The sequence below is a fragment of the Syngnathus typhle genome, linkage group LG18, assembly GCF_033458585.1.
Source record: "Syngnathus typhle isolate RoL2023-S1 ecotype Sweden linkage group LG18, RoL_Styp_1.0, whole genome shotgun sequence".
Lineage (NCBI taxonomy): Eukaryota > Metazoa > Chordata > Actinopteri > Syngnathiformes > Syngnathidae > Syngnathus > Syngnathus typhle.
The window spans coordinates 5,316,985-5,334,830 of record NC_083755.1 but is presented as its reverse complement, the minus strand read 5'-3'; the positions used below and the strand labels follow the sequence as shown (position 1 = coordinate 5,334,830).

At 46.6% G+C, this 17,846-nt stretch overlaps 4 protein-coding genes across 9 annotated transcripts; all 4 read right to left on the bottom strand.

Moving 5' to 3' along the window:
* Positions 1-565: 565 nt before the first annotated feature.
* trim8b (tripartite motif containing 8b) lies at positions 566-7,571 on the bottom strand. Its single transcript, XM_061263924.1, has 5 exons — positions 5,179-7,571; positions 3,023-3,118; positions 2,682-2,947; positions 2,499-2,614; positions 566-2,423 (listed from the first exon to the last, which is right to left on the bottom strand). Exons 1-5 carry the CDS (start codon positions 5,782-5,784, stop codon positions 1,762-1,764), a joined length of 1,746 nt encoding a protein of 581 aa, XP_061119908.1. The 5' UTR covers positions 5,785-7,571; the 3' UTR covers positions 566-1,761.
* A 141-nt stretch (positions 7,572-7,712) lies between these two features.
* On the bottom strand, positions 7,713-11,182 carry LOC133142602 (alpha-N-acetylgalactosaminide alpha-2,6-sialyltransferase 2-like). The gene is made up of 9 exons (XM_061263925.1): positions 10,985-11,182; positions 10,272-10,512; positions 10,052-10,214; positions 9,823-9,985; positions 8,892-9,030; positions 8,723-8,826; positions 8,444-8,527; positions 8,270-8,369; positions 7,713-8,199 (listed from the first exon to the last, which is right to left on the bottom strand). Exons 1-9 carry the CDS (start codon positions 11,080-11,082, stop codon positions 7,984-7,986), a joined length of 1,308 nt encoding a protein of 435 aa, XP_061119909.1. The 5' UTR covers positions 11,083-11,182; the 3' UTR covers positions 7,713-7,983.
* Positions 11,183-12,100: 918 nt separating this feature from the next.
* On the bottom strand, positions 12,101-14,744 carry LOC133171348 (matrix-remodeling-associated protein 7-like). 3 transcript variants are annotated; one of them, XM_061304650.1, is made up of 5 exons: positions 14,116-14,744; positions 13,498-13,650; positions 13,383-13,416; positions 13,095-13,203; positions 12,101-12,454 (listed from the first exon to the last, which is right to left on the bottom strand). In XM_061304650.1, the coding sequence occupies exons 1-5, from the start codon at positions 14,389-14,391 to the stop codon at positions 12,340-12,342; spliced, it is 687 nt and encodes a 228-aa protein (XP_061160634.1). In that variant the 5' UTR covers positions 14,392-14,744; the 3' UTR covers positions 12,101-12,339. The 3 variants fall into 3 exon arrangements, with proteins under 3 accessions (XP_061160634.1, XP_061160635.1, XP_061160633.1); XM_061304651.1 differs by lacking the exon at positions 13,498-13,650; XM_061304649.1 differs by having other exon boundaries at positions 13,383-13,650; positions 14,116-14,742.
* A 271-nt stretch (positions 14,745-15,015) lies between these two features.
* On the bottom strand, positions 15,016-17,817 carry srsf2a (serine and arginine rich splicing factor 2a). Of its 4 annotated transcripts, XR_009718762.1 has the most exons (4): positions 17,288-17,816; positions 16,685-16,985; positions 15,828-15,924; positions 15,016-15,427 (listed from the first exon to the last, which is right to left on the bottom strand). XR_009718762.1 is itself a non-coding variant. In XM_061304654.1 (3 exons), exons 1-2 carry the CDS (start codon positions 17,611-17,613, stop codon positions 16,709-16,711), a joined length of 603 nt encoding a protein of 200 aa, XP_061160638.1. In that variant the 5' UTR covers positions 17,614-17,817; the 3' UTR covers positions 15,016-16,404; positions 16,685-16,708. The 4 variants fall into 4 exon arrangements, 3 of the variants coding, with proteins under 3 accessions (XP_061160638.1, XP_061160637.1, XP_061160636.1); XM_061304654.1 differs by having other exon boundaries at positions 15,016-16,404; positions 17,288-17,817; XM_061304653.1 differs by having other exon boundaries at positions 15,016-15,924.
* Positions 17,818-17,846: the final 29 nt, after the last annotated feature.

Genomic DNA, 17,846 nt, shown 5'->3' with positions numbered 1-17,846 from the left:
TCGTCTTATACAAACATCCCTTTGGTTCGTCACTCAAACACGTGCATGAAAAAAATAGATAAACGATACATACTATATGTTTGACATTTGTATCGGGGTTAACTAATTTATGAATAAAAAAAAAGATACAAGTGAGTGGTGGGCAACTATGTCTCTCTTTCCATTGCATCCGACAGCTGCACGACAGCTGTGCATACTCGCATGGGAGAATGTCAGGAGAGAGAAATAAGGGAGTGTTTTATTACTATGTGGGTGTACTGTAGGAAGTGAGACGAATCATTAAAAAAGAAAACTTGTGTGGAAGGTTGGGACACATAGGTGGGAGTGGCAGGAGAGTGGGTCAGGAATGTGTAGTGTTCTTAACAAGGCTTGCCAAATAGAATGAACAATGCTAATCTGTGCAAAGATTGCAGCTCTACTTACCATCGATTCTTCACTGATTCTTTCTCCTTGAAACTTCAACTTTGTTACCATTTTAAGAATTAAGGAGATTAAGTTGTAATATTAACTGTTGTGAAAATTCTGTGAAACATTGTTGTCTCTTTAATCAACCAGGCAGGAAAGATTTAAATTTGTTTCTTTATTTGGAATTCTCCAAATCATGTCGTGTCATTTTTCCATTTCACAAAATATTTACAAAAAAAGATACTTTCAAGTTTTTTTTTTTGTACTTTCTCTCACAGTCAAGTGTCCTTAATGGCTTCTATGTAAGAAGGATGACCGGTCCATTGTCATTCTTTTAGAAAAAGTAGATCATAATACAGTCCTTTTTTTTTTTTTTAACTGCATACAATGTCTCTTCTTCTGAGTGCTTAAAAAAAAAAAGTCTTCCTTTGCATGCTTACAGCAGCAAAGAGGAAGCCAAGCGCTATCGCGTATGTGTGAGTGTGTGTGCTTACTGAGTGGAAGTGACATCATCGCCCTGAAGGAAGTACGTGAAACAGCGTCGTCAGATCCTCTTCCACTTGACGCTTGATTGGTTTGGTCTCGCCACTCTGGGCTCTTATTTCTCGTGAAGTTGAGGGGGTGGGGGGGTACGGGAAAGCGTCCTACAAGTGCATTGTGGGTATTGGGTGGAAGCGCTTGGGAAGCAGTAACAAGTGCCACAACAGAGGGGACCGCCCCCCCCCCCCCAAAAAAAAAAATCATAGGCTTTCATGACAACGACGTAAGGCAACGGACCTCGGTGGATGCTGAACCGGGAACACTTGAGTCTTTTTCCTTTTTCTTGGCCCACCCATTAAAAGTTCATCTCCCACTCTATAAATAACAGCTCCTCTTCTGCCTCCTCCCTCAGAGTCTCTTAAAACAGTCGCTCGGGTTTCTCAATGCTTCCTTTTTAACGCTTTCTTTTTAGTTTAACGTACATTTTACAACACTGGCGGAAAATAAAATAAAACTAAAAAGCAATCGACCCTGCCCCCGAATGTGTATACATTGTATTCTAGAGGTGTGTGTGTGTGTGTGTACAGTTTAAATGTGTGTAGGCTATCACGGCTTTAAAGCAGTCTATCGTAATCCCCTGCATATTTGCGGTTCAAATTTTTGTGCTCTTTCTGAACAAAAAAGGGCCAATTTATTTTGAAAGGAAATGTAAAATGAGTTAGAAACGAGGGGGGGGACAAATGTGATGATATTGTTGATGGTAGATTTACAGTTTAAACTACTAATCCAGGCTATTAGGAGGTCACCCATTCTTTGCAAATAGCAAGGGATTACACAATTTGCTGTGTGTGGTCTGTATGCATGAGTATGTGTGTGTTAACTAGTGACGTAGTGCTTTGCGGAGGGCTGCCCGTACAGCCCGTAGAAGTCGGCGTGTCTGTGCGACTGCGAGGCGTCGATCCAGTCGCGCACTGCCAGGCCCTGCATGGACGGCCCCCCGGAGGCCAGGCCGGGCGGCGGGGGGTAGTCCTGCGCGCTGACCCAGGGGAAGGAGCCCGAGCGCGGGTACGGCGGGTGGCCGCGGTGGCCCGACACGGACGGCACCCCGGAGCAATAGCAGTTATCCATGGTGCACACCAGGATCTTGCGCCCGCCGTACTGCGGCAGCACGGTCTGCTGGGAGGAGTGGGAGGAGCCCCCGGTGCCGCCGCCCCCGCCGCCGGGGGGGAAGTGTGAGGAGCCGAAGACTGAGCCGGAATGGTGGTTGGCGCCGTCCGTGATGTGCGGTGGGCCGCAGGGCTGATTGGCAGACTGACCTTCTCCGGAGGACGAGGAGGAGCCCAGGTAGGGCTGCTTGCTCGAGGAAGAAGAGGAGGAGGAAGAAGAGCCATCTTTGAAAGTCGCCGTGCCGTTTTTGCTCGAGTTTCCTTCCGGGAAGGCGGCGGAATGTTTCCGTTTCTCTACTCCCGAGGCTGAGCTTTGGTAGCTGGGGAAGGCCGGGACAGATTGCAGGAAGGTGGAGGGAGGGGTGAGCGGAGCTGAGGGTAGACACGAGAACATGTTCATGCAAAACACTTCAGGAAGGACATTTTGACACCTCTCCCAGTTTGTACCTTCCAGCGTTCTCTTCAAGCTTTTCTCCCGCTTGGAGATCTCCGAGAGGAAGAGCTTGCCGTTCAAATTGCCCACCTTGTAGGGCGGCAGAGTGCTCCCCACGCACGCTTGAGACCTACAAAACATTCCAGATGAGACCCCGAGTACAAGCCATAAGACTGCAACGCTGACACCCCTTATACCTGTCAGTGAGGATCTTGACGGGCTTGGTGTTCTTCATGAAGCCCAGCTCCTCCGCCTTTCCGAACGCCGTGTTGATGGCGCTCAGGAGCTTGTGCGCCTCGTGCCGCTGCTCACCCAGCGCCAAGACTTGGGCGGCGTTCTCCTGGCAGAAGCGCGCCTGCGCCCGCTCGAGCGCCTCCAGCGTGCGACCCAGGTCCTCATCCAGGAGCTGATGCATGCGCTGGTACTGCAGGCGGACGTCCTCCTTCAGCTCCAGCACACGGTCCTTGTGGAGGAGGAGGACAAGGAGAGTCAACACAAAATGGAGGCTGAATTGTGCGGTCACAGTGCGCAAACACACCTCCACCACGCACTTGTCCGAGTCTAGCTTGCATAGCTGCTCCTCGATCTCCTGCACGCGGTCCTCCACACGCTCCTGTTGCTTCAGTAGGCTTTGCTGCAAGGTGACAGAAAAAGAAAAGCAGAGGAAAGAAGGTCTTTAAAGAGTGCAACAATCCCCCCCCCCCTCCATCCCCGCTTAGTTAGTCTCGATCCGACACGCACAATCCCCACAGGAGGGGAGGACCATGCTGCCATGGCAACCCGCAGCTGTTTTGTGCTTGCACAAGTGTGTGTGTGTGTGCGTGTTTGTGTTGGGGGGGGGTTTGAATTGATAAATGAACCAACATAAGCCGGCAGGAAAAGCTCTCCTCCGCTTTAGTGGCCAGCTAAAAGCATGACATGTTTTCATAATTCAAGAGAGAATGGAATGCTTTTCATTTCTAGTTGTAGCGGGTTGTTTTATTTGGGCAAGGCAGTCCAACTAAATGCTAATGTCAGCAGACAGACATGTCTCTGTGTTCACTGGGCCCATCTTTATCCGGATTCCACTATGTGTAGCACGCTAGCATGCTAGCCCTTGCAACGAGTGGAGATGGGATTGCAAAAGTGTCCGACATGGTTCAAAAATCTTAAACAGACAGCTGATTTTAACATTGGTTCCCTGGCTGAAAATCACTGGCCTAGATATCTCACACACAGACACACACATGGTTGCCATGTTACATGCAGGACTGTGACCTGGTTGTGCTGATTGATTGAGTCGGGCTGTGAGCAGAAAAAAAGCTGCGGGGTCGAAGGAGAAGAAGCTTAGCAGAGGGAGGTTGCAGCTATGGATACGTAGGGCAGGCAGGGGATGGGCGGGTGAGATTGGGCACTGGGAGTCAAGGGAGGGGGGGGGGGGGCTCGGGAGGGCCCCTCTTTAGCTGTCATTTCAGCACAGTGTCTTTTCCATCAGGACCAGGGGGGGCCATGAAGAAGGTCTGGCCGCGCCTGGAGGTGCAGGGAGGTGAATTAGACGTGCGGGGCTGATGGAAGTGCAGGGGAGGGGGATGGCGTAGCGAGGGGGTTGAAATCATATTAAAGATGGCTGATTGAGCTGGAATCAACGATTATGCATAAAGGGGCGGCTGGCAAAGAAGGTGGATTTGGTGAATATGGAAATATATGTTAAATAGACCCTCATATCTACATACATGAATGCAGAACACAGTGTAAATATTCGACCCTAAATAATTCAGCGGGCTCTAATTAGCGACCATCCAGAGCATTAATAATGTAGGAAAAAGATGGCAAAGATTTTTTTTCTTTCGGGGGGGGGGGAGGGCGACATGGCTTCACAGTTCAGATGGGCAACCACGCCCCCAACCCTAACCCCTGTCACCCCTCCTGCTGACTCATTGCGACAGGAAGTACAAGGCGGCGTGACAGGGTTGACACCGAAAGCCGGCGTCATGAGTCAGTCGACGCCTCACGTTTCCCCTCTCTGACTAATCCCCCCCCCCAACATGCATATTCCTTTGAAAAATGTCCGCGTGTTAAAAAAAAAAAGGGGGGTCAAAACACCAGGAAACCAAGATGTCATTTAAAAATAAAATCCACACAATCGAGTGACGAATCACTATAATCCCTCGCTGGCGATCCCCGCGCAAGGATGCATCTGTGGCGGGGAGATAAGAAACCCGCCCCCCCTTCACAATGAGGGACCCTCATTGTCCCCTCCGCCGCTCACTGCATTGTGTGGCATTCCGACAGATGAGAAGGACGACTGCAGCAAGCTGGATGTATATTGCGGCCTTTGCAACGGAAATGTGACCATTTCAAGGACCCGATTTAAATGTGCTTGTTGTTGCTTGGTGACTTCACGAAATGAAAATGCAATCCTTCCAAGAATGCACAAAAGCACTTATTGATTCTGGATAAACTTCACAGAATTCCCTCAAGATGTCTGACATTCACTTCTATAGATAACGTAGATTTAGGTCAATGTGGTAAGGAGAAAAAAAAATTTGCTCCAGCCTCCGTGTGCATGAATTCAATCTACCCAAGGCCTTCGGCATTAGTTAAATTATCAATGGGACTTTTCAAGAACCCAAATTTGACTCACATGGTCAAGTCCACAATAACCTTAAAAATAGCAGTTACGAGGGGACTGTGGTGAGTGCGCGGATGTCTTACTCTGATGTCGTTGCGGCGCAGCTCCACGTCGGCGACGGCGTGCCCGTGGCTGGGGTGACAGCGGGCGAAGCAACAGTATTGGCACACGGCGGTCTGCTCAGCCTCGCAGTGATACAGCCGGTACTCGTCGTGCTGCGGGCACGTCCACGCCTTGACCGCCTCGGCCTCCACCAGCAGATGCCCGAGCGCCGAGCAGGGCTGCTGCAAGTGGGTCTGCACGTGCGACTGGCAGCACGGCGCGTTGCAGCGCAGGCACACCTTAACGGCGGGCAGCGGGGGGCCGCGTCGGCACAGAATGCATTGAGGGGGCGGCACGGACGCCTTTTCCACGCTGAGGGCATTGTACTTCTCCACGATGTTGGAAAGCTTGTGGTTCTTCTCCAGGCTGGGCTTTTGGCTGTACGCATGGTTGCACTCGGGGCAGCGGGCCAACGTGGAGTCCTTGGCCCAGGCCTCGCTGATGCACGCCCGACAGAAATTGTGCTTGCAGGGCAGCTGGATGGGCTCGGAGAAGACGTGCAGGCAGATGGGGCAGATGAGCTCCTCCTCGAAGCAGTTCTTCCACGTCTCGGCCATGTCAGACGCCATGGTGGCGGGAGCAGGCATACAAAAAAATGCCTCGGGGTTTCGGTCTGTGTTCTCACGAAACCCGAGCCTCCCCCCCGCACCACCCTTCCCAGAAAAAAAAAACCTGACACTGTCCTTAAAGTGTGCGTTTACCTTTGCGCTGACACCCTGACTTGTTAGTTATTGCTGCGGCAAGTTCCGGAAAACTGACCAAAATGAGAACACACACAGTGAGGCTGACGTTACGAGATTACTGTAAACTGTGACACACACAAACACACAGGGAGTGATTTTGTGTGGCCTACAGGAAGAAGCGGCCTGCAGGTAAAACCTTGGAATCCAAACAAGGCACAGATAACTAAGCCAGGGGGGGCAGCCAAATATGCAAATGAGCACACGACCTCCTGCACGTGCACTGACAGCTGCCAGGGGCGTGATTCGTGTACCTGCTCCCACACCCTGATTAATGCTTTTTATTTTTTTTAAACCTGACACTAAACCTATAACAGTCACTCTCCAGAAATACCTAACAGAGCAGCACAGGAGGCTCGGCTCGGTTAAGTGCACAGCGGCCCACAACAGATTCCGATTAAAAACGCCTCGGTTTTGTTTTGACGTGAAACGCCATTTCCATGAGATGAATAATAATCCAAACACTCGCACACATACAGACAAGGCCGCGGCTCTCTCTGGCACTTTCCACTCGATAACAAAAGGGCCTACTAATCTTATTAGATGGAGAAATCATAAATGCATAGCCGGGCCGTTGCTTTGGATGCGGTTTCACTGCATAGTTGTCGCTTTTTTAAGGGCTCCAATCGAAACCTCTGAACAAAAGAGCATTTATTTAGCTTAAGGATCTGCAGGAATGTTGCTTGCTTCGACACTCATCGATCGAATAAGCTCCTCCCTCCTTTCACAAAAAAAAATACAATTATTCTTAAATTATGACTTAAATCTTACTTTCTGCTTATTCGCCTGCTCTCGCCCCCGCCGTCGACCAACAACATATTTAATCGACTTATCTCGACAAAAATCGTGGGGGGGAAAAAAACGAAATGACTCACCTCACCATTTTGTAGCACAGGTACACATTTTTTAAACCACACTATCCTCACAAACGCATCCCTTGCTTGCATACAATATATACATTATTTTCTTAAATATATATTTGTAACCGTTCCAGGGTTAGAATATAAAAATATGAGGATATTAAAAGGGGAAGTCGCTCCGCTGTCCTTGTTATACGGGCTAGCTGCTGTCATCAGCCATCTTGATATTAAAAAAAATAATACAGAGGATATCCACCGTGAAAAAGGTTGGAGCCTTTCGACTATTTACACAATATTAACGACGACGCGGTGACAAAAAACGGTCGGGTTTTTTTGGTTTCTGTTTGATCATACTCTTCTCTCTTCAGGTCCAAAAGTCGACAGTCCTGACGTACTTGCTATTTAGTCACGGCCCATATTTGGTCACACGGTCCGGTGTAAGAGTCGACTATTCCTGATTTATAAACATCCAACTCGCTTTGGTGGTAAGGGGGAAAACAAAAAATATAATTTGACGCCTTCTTCTTTGATGGCCTCCTTTCTTCTTGTGCCTCACTCTGCCCCAACGAGGCTGTCGACAGAGGAGGAATGCGGGCGAGCTAGACGCTTCCTCCCGTTAGCGTCAATACTGACGAGGGCCCCAACAGGTCACTTCCGGCGTTTCAGAATTAACTATTTCCTTTTTCCGATTTTCAAAGTAAAGCATGTCTCTATTCTATGACGGGGCGTCTAGAAACTGAAAGAGACTCTTATTGTTCCTCCCCACGTAAATCTTTAATTTAAGGCGATTAATTTGAATGGTTTGAAGAGAAACGAGATTAAACTGCCGTGAAAACACGAGGCAAGGGAACTTATTGGAAGCCATACAATGTTAACTAATGATCTTTGAATAAAAACTAACTCGACATCCACGCATCATAGTGAAAAGAATAATTTTCATACAAGAGAAATACACCAAAGTCAGAAAATGCTTAACAAACATGTATAAATCATTGAAATAAGAGTCTTACAGTGCAAAGCATGCTGGGAGATTACAGGATTTCTGAGTCGTCTCCATCACCCCCGTGCGTCATGCTGCCTGTTAGCTCATCTTTTTTTAAAATAGTGAATCAGAATCAGCTTTATCGGCCAAGTTAGTGCATGCCAAACAAGGAATAAATAGTGTTTTAAAATAAAGCTAAACCTGTCACCCATTCTTCCCAGTTATGTTTTTTGAAGGGAGTTCCCTTTCGCTTCTTTGATACATGCGCATGATTTTGCTGTTGTCCAGGTTCTCCCAGGTTTTCATTTCCAGAATGTAGTCGTGATTTGCATAGAAAACCACCCGGCTCTTGTCATGCCTCTGGAAATAATAGTTGGAGTACTTTGCGTAGTCTCTCGTCATGAAGCCGTATGCATCAACCTGTGTGGAACAAAAAGAATTGGACGATGATCAGAATTTCAGTCAGTCAGTAAATGATTGTGTTACTTACTATATCGCATGTGTGGAGAGCCAGGAAGAGTGCAAAAGCACCATTGGTTGGTCGGACTATTGCCCAGTAAGGTTTGTTCAAGTTGGGAGATTTCAGGAACCTGAAAAGTGGCGCAAATATACTTGCAGTAGGAACAGCGTGGTCATGAAACATGATTAATGAGTGAAGCTCGACCTGTTGCGCACATATCGCAGAAAGTCTTGATGCAGGACATAAAAGCGGCTCTCGTTGTATTGGCCCGAGTAGTAAGTCCGGGGCCTGGATGTGAGAAAAAAAAAAAACTGGAATAATACAGCTGTAAAGTCAAAAGATTTATTTTACAACTTTTAGAAAACCCGTAGTTGGATTTTTTTAAGACTATTGAAGAACATGACTATACTTTTCTAATAATAATAAATCTCCTAAAATCAGATAAGACATGCTCAATAACATTCCGGCCAGGCGCTTCATCACCGTTGGTTTTTGTACGGGCCAAACTGCACCCTCTCTCCACGGAGGAGTCCTTGAAGCCACTGGAAGTCCCTCATGCCCTCTGGAATCATCACATATTTGATGCCCTGCATAAAATAAGCTATATGAGTGAGCAATTGCGATATTGAATAAGTAAATTGAGTAGGCTTACCTCGTCGTGTGGGGCAGACTTGTAGCCGTATTTCTTGAACAAATACAAAGACGTAGTGATGGAGTGAGCAGTGTGGACGTAGACGGATGTTCTGTTCCCCACGTCATCCTCGTAGCCCGTGGTTACCGCGCCGTTCATCCTGACAAGCATGATTAGCATTATTTTGTGTCGTCATCACTTCCACACAATGATGAAAACCAGACAGTTGAGAAGTTAGCATGATAAGATTCAAATACCTGGCTGGACAAGAATGTCACTTCTCCTGTCCAACGAGCAGGACACTTTTGTCTGTCTGGTATTGTGAACTTGTCATTTGAAAACAAACAGCAATCCTTTGTCACTGATACATTTGATACCATTGTATGTGTTGCTCATTCCTCCCTGAGATGCATACCGGCATGAAAACAATGTCACAGGACAGCTTAAAGTATGGCGGACAGCTCATCATCAATGGAGGCATATGAATCTTCACAGTTACATGTCAATTAATAAATGCAGATGTTTTATTCTACCCATTTTGAATGGACAGTAATTCCCACATAATCTCACCATTGTGTGGTACAGGACCAACCCATGTACAAACCTTTTCTTCTGAATGATGCATGCTGGAAAACTGGTTTTCCTATTTCATTTCCCTCATTGTGCATTGTGGTGTTGTGCACGCGCAATTTGAGCAATATTTATTTAAAACATCCTGGAGCTTAGAGGATGTTAAGAATGCTTGCTGCTGACGTTCAAGCTCAGATAATTGACTGATATCATATTGCATGACAACTTGTAATTATTTTGAATTAGTCTTCAGTGTAAACTCACTCCACTTTAGGATGTTCTTCCCTTTTAATGCATGCTATCCAGTATATCATTGGTATTTATTATAAAACAGCTAGGTGATAAATCAAACAAATGGCTGGAAATCAAAACAAAATTTTACCTAAAGATGTAATCGTGGGCGTCAATTTCTTTGCCCATTTTGGAGCCGTTCAGGATGCCGGCAGTACCCACCACAGCGCAACGAATACAACCGTCGCTGCCAGCCTTCGGAGACAGGAGGGGCTCCTTTGGCTCCGGGATCAACTTGACTGAGGACATTACATCTGACAAAAATAGGAAATTATTAGAGTCATGGCAAATCTTTAATGGACAAAATGAAAATGCCTTACCGTTATAAGAGTAATCCATGAAGCCAAACGGGTTGTTGAAATGGGAGAGTCTGTTCCACTCACTCATGTTGAGGTTGTTCTTGTGTAGGAACAAGCGTATTTTAGGAAGGAAAGCCTTCCTGAAGGTCTCGTCCGTGGAATACCTCAATGATTGTTGGCACATCTAAGGGGGGGAAAAAATATAAATTTTCTTTTCTTTCATCCCATGGTGTGTACTTACTGTGCTTGCGGGTCCATCCTGGTTGTACACGTCTTCAAAATCCCACACAGGAAGTTTGGAGAAGTTGGATCTAAAGAGGATGGGCATGGGGGTGTTCGGATCGATGCCAGGTGCGGAGACATTTTCTTTTGTTGTTTCCAACTCTGTGACGAGTGCGTTCAAGGTGGTACGTCTGGTGACGCTTTCTTTATAATCCTGTTTTGAGGTGATAGTCTCAAAGCTCCTAGAGAATGTGGTCCAGCTGGATTGGAAAAGAAAGTGAAATCAATGAAGCTGCAATTTGGATCGTTTGTCAAATTTAGTAGGTATTGAGTTTCACAAATGACTTAATTAACTGGTGATATTCCTCTCTATTTTTTTTCTCAAAAGATGAATACATCATATGCCCGGTATATCGTCTGTTGTTAGAACACGGTGACACTGATGCTATTTGGCATCATTTGCTAACATTAAGCTAAACAGGCTATTGTAATATATGAAAGAAAAGCTAGAATTTTGCTCAAAACAAAAAACAACTGTATTTTGTACCTTAAAAAAAAACCCATATTTCTAATCACCCCACGTAAAGTTATGACCTCTTCACTAAACCAGACCATTTCCAAAATAATCATGCTGTTTTGAGCAGTGTGTAAATCATACATTTAGATCATCGTTCCCACCGCCCAAATACAAGCCCTGTCAAACCTTTTCAAATCACACCCAAAAAAACTTACTTGTTCCCTGTTAAATTTTCTTGAAAGAAACCAAAAAATAGAAATCCAATGGAAATGGCAATCAGCCAAGTAAAAATTCTGGATATAGGGAAGGTCATGTCACCTGGAACCTGTGAGAAATGACTGCTCTACTGAGGTGGAAGTGGCACTTAGTGGCAAATACATACTGGGCAGGGCCTCGACTGAGCACTTGCACATGCATGCAAACACACACACACACTGGAGTGTAGATAACAAGTCACACCTATATAACAACAATAGTCCAGAAAAAATTGTTCGGAACTAGTGAAAACAAGTGATGGTCATGTGTGGAGGCACCATGATTTCGATTCCCACATAGTTGTTTATAAATCTTTATTTAACCAGGCAAACAATGGTGATATATGTGTGAGTGATTAAACAAAAAAAAAGTGATAGTCTAATGAAGCTTTTGTGAAGTACTGAACCGCTTTGACCAACTGTTTGTTAAAAGGGTGATTTCTTTTTTTAAGAGAGGGTAACAGCGACCCCTCCTGGTGAATTAAGGCTTCCGCAGATTTGAATACATCTACTGTGAAGTTTACTATTTCATTTGAATAAAAAAAATGGACTGGTGGGTAAAAAAAATAATGTGTTAATTACAAATGCTCATTGATTTTTGGTAGTGTTTAGGCCAGCAGAGGACTGGCCATAACCTGCCACTTTAGTATTTGTTTCCAGTTAGGTCTTTTGACGGGGTTCCTTTTCAGTTCTTTGATAGAGACGCATAACTTTACTGTTGTGCAGGTTCTCCCAGGTTTTCATTTCCAGAATGTAGTCGTGATTTGCGTAGAAAACCACCCGGCTCTAGATAGTGTACGGTAGAACTGTACTTGGCTAGTTGCTAGGCTATTTGGGGAGTTATATTATTATTTTTTTTATTCCCAACTTGTTCAAAAGCAATATGGATGTTACCAGCAAAAAAAGTCAACTTACCTGACTTTCACAGAGGGGTCTCCTTGAAATAAAACAAAAACAACAATGCCCAGGGAGCCGACGCTCAACCAGGTAAAAACCCTGGCGGTGTGGCGGACCATCGCGTCACTTTACACCTGCCCGGCGAGACCACAACGTGGTCACAAACACACAAATTCCACCTGCATGTTCAGTTTATTTTTATTATACAACTGCAAAGTGCTACACGGGTGAAAATTAAGTTTATATTTGGAGTTGCTCACTTGGTTTCGGGGAACAACGGCCAAAATAATACAAATGGACCACTTGTTTCTGTCATAACAAATTAGCGGCTGCTGGAATACTGTCACCCAAGTGTTTTAGTGAATTTGGTCGGCGAGGTAAGGCAGCGCAAGTGACGTCGTGGTTGTCTCTCGTCCTCCTCAAATGGAGTAGAGACGAAGCTGATCCTCCATGTCGCCCTCGGAGACGTCGCCGAACGTCTCCGTGTTGTCCTTAAGCAGCTGGAAGATGGCGGCCAGCTGTTCCCGCTGCACCCTGGGGGCGGGGGGGGGGGGGGATCCTTTACTTTACATTTTTTAAATAAATCTTTCATTTCTCAAATGATACATCGTTTCAAATCAGCAAGCACACACCTTTCACAATAAAACAAAAACTTAAAAAAAAAAAAAAAAGACGCACTGATTCGGCCGAAGTAGCGGCCGTTTTTCAAAGGCGACTATAGCATCCTCTAGCGGTCACTTAGGGGCAGTCCATGCAGGGGTATAAATTACTATCATTTTTTTTAAAGTATTTTGTTTTGCTTTACTATAATTTGTCTTTGTAAAGGCATTATTTTTCATACAGATTACATTAATTATCTGGCCACAAATCAATGAAAACTGTGGCCACAAGAGCTCATTATCAGAAGGACAAATGAGCGAGTGACTCCAGGAGAGCCAATCAACACTTGGACGGATCTGTGACACCTTTAATAAACAACACGAAGAGGTGATAGTTTCTAAGCAAAATCCGCAGGGTGAGTCAACACTAGGCGTCACGTCCTCCGGTCAAACGTCCTGCAAGTTGGCAGGGACTCAATCTGGCCTTAAGTGAGTCTAGCCCGCATCGCACGGCAGCTTAAGAGCTGAAAGCCGCCAGTGAAAGCACAGAAGGTCACAACATGTTTTGAACTGACCTTTGTTCCTCCTCTAGCTCCTCTTTGGACATCATCATCTCCATATGGTGGGAGCGTGACTTTCCGGGGATGTACTTCAAAGAGTTGTTGGCTTGGAACTCTGATTTATCTGCAGGAAAAAAAGGATACCGTTGAATAAAAAAACATGCAAAAAATGTCCCCACGTCAACTAAAGTGGTGTTCCTAATATTCTGCCCATCCTGTGAGTATGAATGAGGAACATCTAATCCAGCTGACAGCTACGTGTAACCTACTAAATTGTAACGAGAGCTCTAATTTGAGGTTCACCATTGACTTCCGGGCTCTCTGTGTCTCCGTTGGTCTGGGGGGAAGAGAAAGCACACTTTAGGAGCTCCTGATCAGAGAGCCCGATGAAGGAGCGCCGGCCGCGCCCTGACGATGCCTCGGACGATGAGTCAAAGCTGGCGTGCCTGGAGTCGGGCTGCGGTACGGACAGGCTGGATGCTGCCGAGGAGGAGGAGGAGCGCTCGGTCACGGCCGCCGCAACCGGCGCTGGCTCCGGCTCCTCGCTGGTGGGACGGGTTTCCGCCTCCTCCTGTGTGGCAGAATGAAGCGGCGGGACAAGAGGCAGAGAAGAGGCATCATCTTGGAGGGATGCTGATGTGGCTACTCGGCATCTCTCTTCGGATGATTGAAAGTTGACTTGATAATTGATTTGCGCTTTTGTTTCTATAGGCTCCCACTATTATTAGTTAAAACAAAAACAGGTAAATAAATAAGTGATTTTGCATTGAGTCTTTGTTTCTATGTACAGTGTGACAAACTGTAAGAAAATGAGAGAGAAAGTAAATACTTGTGTGCACAGGGCCTTTGTTTGTTCTGGCACAAAAGTGATAACAAATTGAATTGCAGTAATAAAATGATTTCCAATGTGCCAGGTCAAGACTAACTTCTGTTGGTCCTGACTGGAGAGTGGGAGGTAAAGGTAAACAGCTTAAGAGAGTGACGTAATTCATCACATCTTTAGCACAACAAACAAGTGTGGATGGAGGACACTCACTGATAGCACAGATTTGACCACGTCCCAGTGGTCGTGGGAGCTGCCGCTCAGCTCACACCAGTCTGCCGTCTCCTTAGCTTTCCCCTGCTTGGTGTTCTCCGGTATGTGTCCGTTCTGCTTGGCCACAGTCTCGTCTCCTTTTCCGGCGTCCGCGATCGGTTCAGACGGGTAACTCCCGGACGATGACGACCTGGAGGAACCGTTCAGCAACGACGTCGCGACCACCAGGGCAAGCAGCGTGAAGATGACGGCTGATAAGATGAAAGTCACATCCATAGCTGATATTTAGTTTCTTTAATTGTCCGGCGAGGTTCCACCGGCAGCCATAGCGACGATTTGAGGATAATCTCCTCTAGACTAGCTGGCTAAACAAGCAGCGTTTACTGGATCAAGCGGGAGGCTCTGTTCGGGTATGATGTCACAACACCTGGCACCGCCCACTTCCTCCAATGGCGATCAGGCGCGCCAGCAACGTGCTTGGCCCGTCATCTCGATGTTAAGCTCATCAGCGGGACCAATGTCCACAATGTACCGCGGATGGATAGCTTGTGGCAGCACCCGTGTAGGCGCAGGGTGAGAAAGAAAAAAAGTCATGCACAGGTCAGCGGAAGACTCGCCCAGACCAGATTGACACTTCCGGGGTAGGATCACGTGACTTGTTCCCATGACGACAGTGGTAAAAAAAAAAAACTATTTTGTTTACAACTGGCACACACGTTCAATACGCATTTATGGCTTTAACTAATTTTGGCACAAACGCATTTGTTTTTGTGCCAATGGCAATTTTGATATTTTATTTAGTATGTATAAATAGTAGGGTATAGTATGAATGTAAAAACAAACCCATGTCAAAACAATACCAATAAATTGCTACACTTCAAAATAAACACACAACCAACCTACTTTCAATTACATTTATTAGCATTCACCTAAAGAAAATGCACAAAAACAGAGGTTAACGGGGAATGCGTAGCACAAAAAAATTAATGAAGGGGGTGCAGCAGCCCCCACTGTTTTTCTTAATAGTAAACCCTTCAAATGTGAGCCCCACTGGACCCACACCCCCTAAAAAAAGCAAGTGATGAACCAGACATGGAGGGGGGTGAAGAGGGTGGGAATCAACAAGGACACGGGGACGGAAGGTGATCTGCAACAACTGTGACCTTACAAACCGGCAAACAGCAGCGGAGGGTCGAGCGCCCCGGAACAGTGACCGGGCACTCAGCACCGCAACACGCCACACCATGTCACCACTGCACTGCACCGCATCTTAACAGCTAACCAGCATTACTCAACTGCTACACAACTGCGCCTAGTGCACAAAAGATACACAAGAAAGAGGGTTAGAGTCATAGGAAGCAACCTTAACCAGACAGCAAGAGTTGACAGGAGAACAAAATGTCATCAAGAAAAATGAAAACCCATTGATTACATATGATACATATCTGTCCAATTGAGTGGGGTAACAAACCAATATTTTTAATTGACAACCTCCTGCCAAGAGAAGATGACAAGGTCTTCATTACAGAAATTAACTCCAAAAAGGTTTATTGGAGAGTATAAATTCAAAAATAAAACCAGCTATAAGAGGGAACAAAAACACACATTTATTTTGAGATGCTCAACTTTGCAGACAACCAACATGACATTTATATAGGTTGCGCAAGTAAAATGAACTATTTTGAAAATGTTTAGACAAAGTTCCAAATAACCTTTCAATTATCTTTCAGTGGCAAAAGTGGAGTCCCCTTGTGCATGGCGAGACTCATCCTGACGTCCTCAACAAAAAGTAGCTGACATCCGAGAGATCTGCAAGAAAAGATAGAACAGAGTTAGAAAGGAAATCTAAAGAGACCCCATCGTAACTCCCGACCCGTGCATTGACATTCTACGAATACACCTCATGTATGTTTACGCACCTTCCGTGGTACCACATCCCCAAAGACTAGCTCTACACAGGACTGGTACCGGGGGCATTACTTTCAAACAAACCTTTGGGTCGAAAGGCAGGAGGGCAAAGCGCAGGCGGCGGGTGGAGGGTCCGCCCCCGTTCCCCGCGAACGTACCTCACCACACCGCCTCAAACACCAACTGACAGGCCTGCAGCGCCGCCATGACGACCTGCTCCTGAACAACCAGGCGCTGCCTGGGTGACCTGCTCCCGAGCAACCGCCGTGGCCCCCCCCAGCAATGGGCAGGTGACATGGCCAGCTCACACACTATAACTGCTCTCACACTGCCACACCCCCATCTCCTGCTCCTCCTCTCTTTGCAAACAGGACTCAGCAGCTTGGAGGAAAGAATTTCACATTAAGTGAACGTTTGGAGTGAAGCACACCCATATTTACTCATACGAGCCAAATTCAATCCCTCTTAAGCGTGTGTTTGGGATCACTGTGACAACGCGCACGCTAGAGCCAAATTGTATGTTTGTTGTAGTTTTGAATTAGACATAATTCTGCTGACTTGGTTGCTTGTATAAAATTTGAAAGTGCAACCTTAAGAGAGCAGAATACTAAACATCTAATCACGCATGTATTCATGACATTCAACCCATCTCACTATATACCATCACGTCGCATCCAGTTTGGCGCTAAGGCTCCGTCCCGTTGTCCTCTGGAGACTTGGGTCGGCTCTTGGACTTGGACCTGGATCTGGAACCGCGGTTGGAGGCAGGGGTTTGGCTCTTTGACCTGGAGGGGGACTTGGACTTGCTACGCCTTGGGGTCCTGGACTTGGATTTAGACTTGGAGCGGGACCTGGATCTGGAGTAGGACCGGGACCTGGAACGGGAGTAACGACGACGACTCCTGGATCGGGAACGGCTCCTGGAACGGCTGCGTCTGCGGCGACGGGGGCTCGCTGAACGTCTGCAAAGAGAAACAGTGAATGACATTCCATCTTAATTATTGCTTTATTGTAGCCTGCAGAGGGCAAAGTCATAAGGAAAAACTGCAACTGTTTATTTACCATTTGATTAGTACATAAAAACAATAGAGCTAGATGTCTTCTACTAACGATGCACGTTCCGAGGAAAACAAAATGGCGGCTAACGTTTACAAAACATTGAATTAAAAGAACGTTACCGGAAACGGCGACCTAGTAAACCACAATTTAGCACGTGACAATTTCACTGCATAACTCAATTACGATCTTAATTTAACCTTCGTACCGTCGCTGTGGAGCTCCTCTCCGGCTGTACATAGAGTCTGGCGGACGGCCGTAGCGGGCCATCTGCACGCGGAGCTCGCGGCCGTCGAGGAGGGCTCCATCCATGGCGTCCATCGCGTCCTCGGCGTCACGCTTGTCGAAGAAGCGCACGAAGGCGAAGCCGCGGCTCTCTTTAGTGTACCTGTCCCGCGGGATGTACACATCGCCGACCCGGCCGTACTTCTCGAATACGCGGCGGAGCGTCTCCGGCGAGGTCCGGTATGTCAGGTTGTCCACTTTGAGGGAGGTCATCCCCTCCACGTCTGGCGGCGGCCTACCATAACTCATTTTCTGTGCAGAACCAACCGACCTCCACTAACAAAAAAAATACTTTTAGCTATAAAATAACAAGTCGACGGTGGTTCTGGAATCCTAGTGAGACTCAAATCCGAAGTTAAGTTTGAACCGCGCACATGTGCGCAACTAGATCCGTGCTATACCAGTACGCGAAATGGCGGCGACAAAGCTTCCTCTCTTTCTTCCCCGCCCGTGGTGGCCTTCTCTGATTGGCTGATAGCCTC

Bases quoted from the DNA above. Each gene is read 5' to 3' on its own strand.
- trim8b (XM_061263924.1), bottom strand. From the start codon at position 5,784: ATGCCTGCTCCCGCCACCATGGCGTCTGACATGGCCGAGACGTGGAAG. The intron at 3,119-5,178 runs GTAAGACATCCG...GTCACCTTGCAG, and splicing joins TGCGCCGCAACGACATCAGA to CAAAGCCTACTGAAGCAACA. The intron at 2,424-2,498 runs GTACAAACTGGG...GTCTACCCTCAG, and splicing joins CTTGAAGAGAACGCTGGAAG to CTCCGCTCACCCCTCCCTCC.
- LOC133142602 (XM_061263925.1), bottom strand. From the start codon at position 11,082: ATGACCTTCCCTATATCCAGAATTTTTACTTGGCTGATTGCCATTTCC. The intron at 9,986-10,051 runs GTAAGGCATTTT...TATTTTTGTCAG, and splicing joins CATGGATTACTCTTATAACG to ATGTAATGTCCTCAGTCAAG. The intron at 8,827-8,891 runs GTAAGCCTACTC...TATTTTATGCAG, and splicing joins AGTCTGCCCCACACGACGAG to GGCATCAAATATGTGATGAT.
- LOC133171348 (XM_061304649.1), bottom strand. From the start codon at position 14,391: ATGGATGTGACTTTCATCTTATCAGCCGTCATCTTCACGCTGCTTGCC. The intron at 13,651-14,115 runs GTGAGTGTCCTC...TCTGCCACACAG, and splicing joins TGGTCAAATCTGTGCTATCA to GAGGAGGCGGAAACCCGTCC. The intron at 13,204-13,382 runs GTGAACCTCAAA...TTTTTCCTGCAG, and splicing joins AGAGAGCCCGGAAGTCAATG to ATAAATCAGAGTTCCAAGCC.
- srsf2a (XM_061304654.1), bottom strand. From the start codon at position 17,613: ATGAGTTATGGTAGGCCGCCGCCAGACGTGGAGGGGATGACCTCCCTC. The intron at 16,986-17,287 runs GTACGAAGGTTA...TTCTCTTTGCAG, and splicing joins AGAGGAGCTCCACAGCGACG to ACGTTCAGCGAGCCCCCGTC.